Here is a 10,902-nt window from a genome sequence, read left to right on the forward strand (position 1 = left end):
TTTTTCTATTTTCTTTTACATTTAAGTATTTTTGTAAGTGCAACGTTTTTGGTGTTGGCCAATGGCCAGCGGCTGAGTCTTTCATTCATTTCTTGTCTTGGCCACTGGCCACTGGCCATTCAACCGATTTTTTTTTTTTTTTTGGCCAGCCACTATGGTCAACGGCGCTGTGCCTTATTTTTTGCTCTTCTCTCAACTGACTCTTTTGGCTAAAGTTTCCAATACCTTCTTTAGGCAAAATGTGCAAAGCAGCAAACCGTAAAAATAAAATGCTAGCAACTGATTTATGCAGATACATTAATGTACAATTTTTGAACATTTAAAGGAAATTCAAGCAAATAAATGGCACTTGGTCGTTTAATGGGCATACTTACATGCATACCAATGCATTTAGATTCTAAATGGAGACAGGAATGCAGTCTAGCAAAGCTCTTCGAATTATGCCATTGAAATTTTTTTTATTCGTTTGTTTTTTAAATAATCAATATGAGATATTCAAACAAAACTTGACATGGAATGGGTGAAGTTGGTTATATCTTCATAGATGCTCCAGCCACATTTCTGCGTCAAAAAGAAAATTTTGGAAAAAAACGCTTACATATTTTCGGCGGTTAGGGCTCCATATAATATTTCTACCTTGTGAAAAGCTTTAACATAAGAAAGCTAGAACTTAACATTACGCCCGGTCTTGGCCAGATAAAAATAATTCATCTTTTCCAAGTTTCTTATTGTTTTAGATAGGGCACAGGTATTTAAACTTCAAAATGTTTCCACAGTATTATAATTGTTTGAGAAGATGTTGAAAGATTTAGGAAAGAGCAACAACAATTTCGATTGGGGTCAACTTGTTAAACTAAAAAGACGTCCGACACGTTTCACCCGCCCCTCAATATACAAATTATATAATCTTTTAAAAAATAAAAAGATACAAAATTTTACATTATTAAAAATTTCACCAAATTGAGCAAGTGGTCCGATTAGCTCAAGCAACTATGTTGACAACACTTCTAGTCATTTCATGCTCAGTATGTACCCTCAGTTTCTTTTTGTTTGTTTAATTTTGTTTAATACTAAACAATTAATTAAATAATCTACATCTATATCTACATATATCTATATATATTATATCTATATATATAAACATGAAATGTTTTCCGTATGTCGGCGATGCCTGACCAAACGGCTGAATTGTACAAATCACTTTTTTGTGTGGAAGGTTTTTCGATAAAAAAAATTCAAAACTTTTCGTTGTTGTTGCCAAAAAATTAAGAAAGCTGGGATCTTCCAAATTCATATTCCATAGAGTTTTCTGTACATTGAAAGTCACTAAACTAATAAACGGCTGGCCCGGTTTGGTACTCACATTTGAAATATATATGAATACCTTGAAAAGAAATATTCCTACCAAAAATTTGCTCGCCAGGTGGCGCTGGGGCCAGGATATTCCTAAAAATTTGCGTCTACTTGCCGATTTGGCTTATATTTAGAATACAATTTAGCCAATTAAAAAAAAAATATTCGGTCTAAAAACTTATACTCGAAATCTTTCTAAGAAATCAAATTAGAAAGCTCGAAATTTACCAGGCGCCATACTGGATACGCCATTTTGAATTTTGCAACTCTGACAGCGGATTCATTAACTATGAAAAACAAAAAACTTCTAGTACAAAATTTCGAATAAGTTTTTCAAAGCTTCGAATTTTGGCCGCACTTTTGGGTTTCGGCCGCATTGTGCGCTGGGAAATGGATAGATATTCATATCTACATATATTTGTAAAAGTATGTATGTAAATATGTGCCGGGTTGCAGCCAAAATGAATGGAAAGTAGCGAATGAAGTTTTGACAGAGTATTGCCATTACAACTGCGGTATATATAACTTATATTGTAAAAGGGGGCGTGGCACATCCCATAGGCGTGGAAGTTTTAATCAGCTATATCTTCGAAACCATGAGTCACGTGAACTTGATATGCAAATATATCTTTGGAAGGTGCTTATAGTACGTATAGTACATATCAGGCACCGTAAATAACAATAATTTTTTTCAACAGTAAAACTTGGCCAGCTATTTTTAAGTCCAAAACCATTATCCAAATTATACAAGTTTGGTATCAAGTGAAAGAGGACTAATATAGCTTTAATACTGAAATATTTAAACGAGTCAAGCCAGCTATTGAAAATTATTTAAAAAAAAATATTAATTAAATACCATAGAACAAACCTTGGATCAGGATACCGAATTTGTTTAATTTGGATAAGCGTTTTGTTTATTATTAGGAAAATACTTTTATTTTGGACTTAAAAATATTTGGCTAAATTTAGCTGTTGAAAAAAATTACTGTTATTTACGGTCCCTGGCATATGTATATGTAAGTGAGACAGCTATAACATCGAAACCATAGGTCGTTTCTTCGACGTGCAGTTTTTGGGGCCTGCCGATGAACTCTGCTTTTCATCCGATGTTGAGTTCGTCGGAGAGTCGTCGTTTTATTGTTAACTTAACTTGTGTTATTCCATTAATGATCATTCTCAGATAAGCAAAATGTTTTTTGAGTTCGGTGATGAATTCTGTCTTGATTTGTAACTCTATGGCCAAAACCTAGACGTAAGATAACAAAATATTGCGATTGTGTGAACTAATTACCGTTTTGAGAGGAGAACTCAATATCGAGAGAAAACAAAAGGCTCTTTATAATTTTGTTGCTGCAAAGACTAATTCAAAGTGAGATTAAATGCAAAGTCCTGCTAATAAAAAAAATTAAAATAAATTAATTTTACTCATTAAATACAATTCAGAATAAACGGCTATCACGTATTCCACTATGAAAAAATAAACGATTTATTTGCTATTTCCTGCGATATTTTCATTACGATTGAATTGCTTATCAATTACCTATGCACAAGCAAATACAAATACTTGCATTTAGTTATACATACATACATGCATATGTACGTTAAATGCACACTAATTAAATCAATTGTTAACTGAGCTTTTAACTTGCACATTCACAAAGATAAAGTACTTACCTCGTGTTTGAATGAATGAATAAATGCTATTTAATATATAATTAAATAAAATTATTAACACAAAAAATGCTTGAACACTTTCATTTCTGCATGTGTGTTTGTATTTATAGGCGTTAATTGTTAAATCATGCAAAATCGGCTGCCGTACTAAGCGGCAATCAGCAATCAACGCTGGCATCAATAGCTTTAGTATTAAATACATACCATACTACATACATAAATATGTATAATAAACCCGGTAGTAAACTAAGTTATCCTTTCATAAAGTAGCTGAAATTCTTAACAAGGCAATGTCCTACGAAGAGTCGATAGCTAGTCTATCCTTCAGGATGTAGTACTTCTGCAACACTTCGTAAATGCATGGAGCCGATATAAGCCAGTTTACTACGAGCCCCCTCTGTGACACTAACTTTCCGATGCAAAAAGACTTATAGAAATCGGTTGACGTGGTCCAAAGTTATACGGTAACATACATAAAAAATAATAAAAAAAAAAATAAATAAATACAAAATATTCCGACGAACTGATAACCTCCTCCTTTGTTGGAAGTCGGTTGAAAAAGGAAAAGGGTGTTTCGTACCACTTCCGAGCTTCTTGGAAATTTTTCCTTCAATTTTCTGTGGAGATAGCCGTGAGTTTGTTGGTATTTTCCTTGTACATACTTAACAGAACCCTGGTTTTAAAATGGACTATAGGCACTACAGTTCTTCTGTCAAGTCAATGCGATCCTGTACAGCTTACCATACAGATTTAAAATACCTGAAGAAGATGTACAGAAGCATATCGGTTTACTAGATATATCTAAAATATTTACGATTTCGAGTGGAAATTTTCACTGTATCGTTTTTGTCTACCAAGCTAGACACTTTTTACGCAGACCCTCACCACCTCGCTAGTTTAATCACTATTCATTTAAATTGAAATTGCCAACATTGGCCTACAGTCCTTTCTCAATATTATGCACTTGCCCCTGAATTTCATTTTGATTTGGTTTTATATGCCAGCTAAGCATTGGAGCTCTCTTCGAATAATCCGAAATTGCTGCTTGAAGCTGAATTTTCTATAAGAAGACCTTTCGATTATAAATTAAGCAGAACTTATATTTAGACCATGCGTTGGGAAGGATGTCTTTGCACCGGTAGCGCCAACAGCAACTGTCCTATAAACTTCTCTGAATTTTATAACGACGAAATCGTCATTTGATTTATATACAATTTAGATCAATCGCTTAACGTAAAAGAAATAAAGAAGTTTGAACATCGCGGATATTTTTCGCACATGTGTTCCGTTCCTTAAGATGAGGTCTCAATCATTGATTTATGTAGATAGAATATTAAAAGACCATAATTTATTTTTAATTATTAATAGAGTAGAATGCTCCTAGAAATACGAAACAAATTATGAAACTTCAAAAATCTCAGTATCTGGTAAAAAATGTGAAGCAAAACTACTTTCTTTTTTATAGACGTACATATCGAGCCCCAACTGCCAAAATAAAATGTAGCTTACGTTATTTCGGCGGTTAGGGCTCGATATGTATATGTATACATATACATATATACTACAGAATCTGTTTGTTTTTTTTTCGCTCACATCATCTGTCAATTTCGCAGCCAAATTGGTTGGCAGTGACACTGTCTGTGGTGAACAGGAGTTAAATCATTCCAATTCCGACAAGTGGCTTTGTTTTGTAAAATTAAAATCCGAAATGAACTGGAATAATTTTTTATATTTTATTTATTTATTATCATTATTTATTTATACATTTGTTTGCACTTTCGAAAATCTTTTTTTACATACATACATACATACATAATTTAATTACAAATTTATTATGTTGTTACACACAAATATGCATTTTACTTGTAAGTCCGGCTGTGTGCGTGTGTGTGTGTTTGTTTTACATGTCCGTTGGTATTTGTATTCGTTCTCCACGATTTAATTATAACTATTCATTATTATCGACATATATTTATTATAAGTACTGTATCTATAGTGCATACATACATATATGTAAGTATGTGAATAGTACCTAAACTTTTTTGACCCTAGGACATAGATACATATCGCATTTGCTACAAGAGTGTCATAATCAAAAAACCAAAAATGTAGTTAACTATGCAGAAATGAGCTCCACCTCTTCTTCTATGTTTTGTATAAATAGCTATATCGATTAACCATAGCTCAGTAGAAGAAAAGAGGTCTTAATTTTTACTATAGGCGCGTAAGTATTCTGTAAACTTTAAAGCAACTTTTATCGAATTTTTAATTTTTTGGGATATGTCACTCTTGCAGCAAATAAGCGTTGTGTACCTACATAATTATATACATACATATACGTATATCTTCAATACCTAGGCAAAATGTACTTGTGAAATTTTTTTCAATCTCCATTTTTTATATATTCTAGTAGCATGGGTTCAAATATGTTCTCTTACACAAATCCTTAGATATATTTTATATATTATTATAATTATTGGTTTCTTAGGAATTTCTCCAAAATAATTACTAATGCATATTCAAAGATTTTAAGGTTTCCCCTATAAAATTTAAATTTTTCATTTAAGTAATTTTGCGATGGTAACGCTAATATAATTAAATACCATACCATATACTTAAAAATACCATCATCATTTTTCTACGCACAAAATAAACACATCCACGGCACTTTAAATATCTGCTAAAAATTTAGGGATCGCTACCAGGGTGTCAAAATTTAATTTTGTTATCGAAAAAAATTCTCAAAAATTTAGACTAAGACAGGGCACTGAAAAGCACAGCGAAACAAATTGATGCGTTGATCAGCGTCACGAAAACGCAAGCATTATTGGTACCAATTGGCAGTGCGGAATGGGCACACTAACCACCTTAGTAGGGTTCGTAGCCTATCTAAACCTCTGCCGTACTTTGGATCCGGCATTCGGTTGTAATGCCAATCCATATCGAGCTAGCAATGTCAACTCTACCCTTATTCTGGTGTTAAACCACAACAATCACGATACTCCCCGAGGAGCCTAACTCGAAAATAGGCCAGAGTGAACGCTGGCGCCTCCTGTTCCTTGTGACGCCTACCAGAACTAAGTCTCCGGTTAGACCTCGTAGCCGAAGCTAATAACAGTTCAGTTTCCATATTAATCCGGACTTTTGAGCATCGAGGCACATCTACACCTCCTGAAAACTTCATGCGCAAAGCCCCCAATATTTGTCACTGTCCAATGCATGGGGAGGGAAGTGTCGAAGTCGTAGGTTGTCCATTTTATCCCAATGCTGTCGAGACTCCTCGCTTCCGAGTAAATCGGGCAACCCCAGAGCACGTGTTCAACATCTTCAGTCTCCGCTACGCACTCACACCCTTCAAAATCGTGGAGGTTCCTCTCGTGTAAGACTACATTAAGAAGTCTGTGCCACGTCAGGAGGAAACCCAGACGACCGTTGAGGCTACTGTTCCCAGCTGTGGGGCAAAGCTTATGCGCTCACCGATAGGCAGCGCCAAACATTTGACTTGCGTTACATAACTAAGACTGACCCTTGACAGCTTGTCCTTGAGCAGTATATCTTGTTCACTCACATATGTGGCCCCAGCTTATGAAAACGTGAAGAAGCTGTTTCATCTTACGCTCAATTTCGGCTCTAGGCTGGCCCTTCACCAAGACGAGAAGGTCATCCGCATACGCACTGAAGCCACAGCGCGGCTCAAGCTTCTGAAGCAGAGAATTCACAATATTGACCCCAGATGGATAATTTTCCAAACGCTAGTAGCGGCATCTCAAAATCTGTTTAAAATTTTTAAATTCTTGTATGGCTTTAGATGTGCACGTTTTAGGGACCACTTTAGTGTACATACGTATATATATTTATGTAGATTTGTAGAAGATTAACTTGCTCCTATGAACTTTAAACAACTGCGTAGAAAGTATTTAAGGAATATGAAAATTGTTTATTTTGGCAGCGTTTAAAAATACCTGAATCAATTTATTGCAAAATTTTAACGTGAAAATCTTCTAAGCTATTGGGAAGCAATTGGTAACACATGTACAGATTTTCTCAATATACTTGCAACGGCATTCCACTCATCAAAGCCGGACACCAGTTAGAAAAAGTTATGACGAGAATATAGCTTTAGCTGCTTTAGCTGCTTTAGCAGGATGCCGAAGTCCTTGTTACGTTCTTAAAATACTTTCACGCCCTTTAATCAAAATCGCTAGGAACATTTTATAATCGTTTTCTTGCAATACATAGTGATACGGCCTAACGTACATATGTACACACATACTAATACTTGAACAATATAACAATCAATTATGTATTTATTTGCGGCCAGGCCACCACCAAAGCTTTTAAATACATTTAAAATTTTCTAAATTAATTTTGCGGACAGGTTCTCCACTTTATCTTGTACTTCAATACATACGCGTATGTATATAAAATGCGAGTGTAAACATATTTAATTACATAACTTTATTACACCTACGTATTCTTATTATTTCAAAGACATTGTATAACAAGAAACTGTAGTATTTTGTAGTGCTTAATCATATTTAAGTGTATTTGTTTGACAAATTGTGTAGCTGTTTTTGTTATTTGTTTAAAACTATAATAAAGTATAATTTTTATATTTCTAATTAAGATATTCTCATTTATTTAAACTTAAAGATATTTCGGAAAATAAAAATATTTTAATGAAAATAATTGCCAAACTAAACACAAGCTTATAATTTTTTTACTCCTGGGCATATGTACATACATTAATATTTTTTTTTCTTCGAGAAACAAGCTTTTATATACTATGTATTTGGAATTTTGGGCAACGGAAAAGCTGCATTTGAATCCCATTTCGAAAAACTAGCAGATTAGATTCAGTATTCTGTATTGAAACTTCAATACTTTTCGGTACACTTTTACTTAACGGAAACAGCACCCATCATTTCACATTTAACAAAATACTATTTGTATTTATATAAAAAAAATTATTTTCCGATCGAAACTTGTCACGGAATTGGACTGGTATGATAGTTACATATGTGGATTTTTTTCTCTTTATTTTCTTTGTGGATTTTCTTTCTTTGTGGAACAATTGAAAATGATGAAAAATTCATGCGAAAAATACATCAATCAACTTTCCTTAAATAAATGTTGTGGATGTATTTTCACACCCTTTTTTGAATATACCATCAAAAGAGGCGCCAATTTGTAAGACAAAAACTGAAAACGAATGAAATGAAGAAAAGTCTTATTTTTTGTTCGTAGTAATACAATTTTACAATACAGGTTGTCCTAGAACACCCATCTATGAGGGCCACCAAAATGTCTTTAGACTAGCTAAGGATAAAACGAATTTTGTCGGTAAAAATATTAATATTGTTTTTCGAAATATTTTCCAGAATGATTGATGCACTTTTGCTTACGCAAAAATCAATTGACGAAACATTTTTCCCACAGTGATATGGTTCAAAGTCATGCTTTTGAACGCGTCTACTGGCCATACAGATCGTTGCCCTCGCAGTTTTTTCTCGATGATTGCTCACAAAAATAAATACATATTTAGGTGAACTACTATGGACCGAACTTCTGCCATCTTTTGTAAATTTTTCCTTGGAAACAAACCGGCTTCGACCTTATACCATCTTTGGTGCCATTTTTCGTTTTATTTAGGTGCCAAATCAGTTCGATGATTCTGTGCCTATAAATGATCGCGCGAATAAAATTCTAAAACGCTCTTACCGGAACGGATGTCATTGTTCCCAATTTGTAAAACGACTTCGTATCGACGTCGTTTTCGACTCGTTATAGGGAACAATTTGTTTGCGCAAAGACGTCTCGCCAGCGGGCCATAAAAACGACTGGCCGGAGGGCCCCAAAAATGATTCACCGGGGAGCCGCAAAAACGATGCTCAAAATCTTTAACAAAAACCGTATACATAAATCCCATTTCAAATTATGTGCAATATTTTAAAAAGAAAAACAAACACAAAGCTTTAAGCTTTTTTAAAATTTCCAAATTTTAAATCTGAATTAAAGAAAAAAGTATAAAGCAATTTCATCGCTTATTAAATTTGAGTGTAATGTCAAACAATCCCCTTTAATTTAACGCTGGCTAGAGATCAGGGTGTTTATTGTATTAAAACGCATAAAAAAAAACATCATAAATTTTGTATTGATAGAATGAATCCGGTTTGGGGTCGTTTCGAGTTCACCCAAACGACTGCACCACAGCAGCCGCCGGTCCAAATTTTACTACTAGTTTTGGGTGTCCTGATAAAGAGTTTAGTTATTTAATATTTCTCTCAACACTGCTTTGGTTATATTTAAGAGAAGTTAGTTGAGGTAACTGACGACTAAATTTCTCAATGTGCTTTAAAATTAATTTTTGTTTTAAAATATCAATATGTCAGCTTTTCATTTAATTAATGCCTTTTAAAAGCGTTACCTAACCTCTAAAATGTTTCACGGTAAAATAACTTGTATCAAAATCAAAATAAATGCAGCTAGATAATAAATGCAGCTTTTATTAAAGTTTCTTTTTTAACGTGTATACATATAAATATTATATAAAAAATTTCTTATTTAAACGTAATACAAAATACCATTAATTAAGTTTCTATGTATAATAAATATTGTGCTTACTAAATTTTTTTTTTGAATAAAAGTCTTTTTTTCAGCAGAATAGAAATGCATTAAAAGCGCCACAGCATTGCTTGCGTATAAATAAAACGATTTTTTGGTCAATTGTTTTGTTTTTAACAAATCAAAAAATTACACGTGACTACGTATACGAACTTGTTTATGCATGTATGTATGTAGGCATGTGCTTTTTTTGTGTGTATTGGTATTTAATTGTTTACATAAGCTTATCCATATATGCATCAACATAATAACTACATATTTACAAATATTTATTTAATATCAATTCTTCCACAATAATTAACACCTAAATTATTTTTGTTTCTCGTTTTCCATTTTCATTTTCATTTCCATTTAAATTGGTTTTGCTTTACTTTGTTCTTACTTACGCTTACGCTTAATTAACTTTGTAAGTGTAAAACACGATTAACAATATTCAATTACAAACATGCAAATATTACATACATATTTATGTAGTTACATGCATACATACTCGAAAAAGCTTATTTAAAAATGTTATTTACTTATCGCTCCGCCTTCGTGTGTTTTTTTTTCCGCATTATTTTCAACTGCAACGCCGCTCTTTAAGCTTTTCCTAATTAACTTAATTAACATGTATGTATGTACATACATAGAGTAATGTTTGTGTATGTATGCAAGGGTGTTCGTGTGTGTATCATCACTTATGTAAACTGGCTTAAAATATTGTATGTATTTTAACTATCGCTTTATAGCGTGTTTCGTATGTTTTTTTTGTTTTTGTTTTGGTTTTTCACTTGGCTTCTTCCTTTGCAATTAAAAGCTTTTGTTGCAGCGCCTATAATTATGCTCCATTTTCTTGTTTTCGTATTTTATGGCGAAGCTGTATGTATCGTAGTAATTCGATGCATCGACGGCCATCCGCAATCGCTTCTGGCCCAGCCTCCCAGAGTCAGCTTGGGCTTTCTGCTTCTTCCTCTTTACTGCATTAATTCATTCGATTTGAAGCGATTGAACTATCTTCCGGCGATGGCTGCTTGTTTCAACCTTAATGTGTTGTAAATACTCACTGCGCTGACTGCCATGTCGAGGAGGAGTGCCTGTGAACGCCATACAGCAGCTGCCAATACTGTCAATTTCAATGGACGCGCTATGCTGTCGCTCGATAATGCACCCGCCGATGCGGAGGAGGTGGCTGAGGAGAAGTACGTCTCGAAGAAATTACGCAGACTGGAGCCGGATGACAATGTCACTGTATAAATAGAGAGAGAGAGA

At 33.8% G+C, this 10,902-nt stretch overlaps 1 protein-coding gene across 1 annotated transcript in view; it reads right to left on the reverse strand.

Moving 5' to 3' along the window:
- Positions 1-9,387: 9,387 nt before the first annotated feature.
- Positions 9,388-10,902, reverse strand: part of LOC118736817 — a 211,066-nt gene continuing 209,551 nt past the window's right edge. The window contains exon 6 of the mRNA XM_036466869.1: positions 9,388-10,879. Coding sequence (XP_036322762.1) covers positions 10,644-10,879 — 236 coding nt within the window. The 3' untranslated portion in view covers positions 9,388-10,643. The remainder of the gene's footprint in view (positions 10,880-10,902) is intronic.

The sequence above is a fragment of the Rhagoletis pomonella genome, unplaced genomic scaffold, assembly GCF_013731165.1.
Source record: "Rhagoletis pomonella isolate Grant_MI unplaced genomic scaffold, Rhpom_1.0 Rhpom_scaffold_00004, whole genome shotgun sequence".
NCBI classification, from domain to species: Eukaryota; Metazoa; Arthropoda; class Insecta; order Diptera; family Tephritidae; genus Rhagoletis; species Rhagoletis pomonella.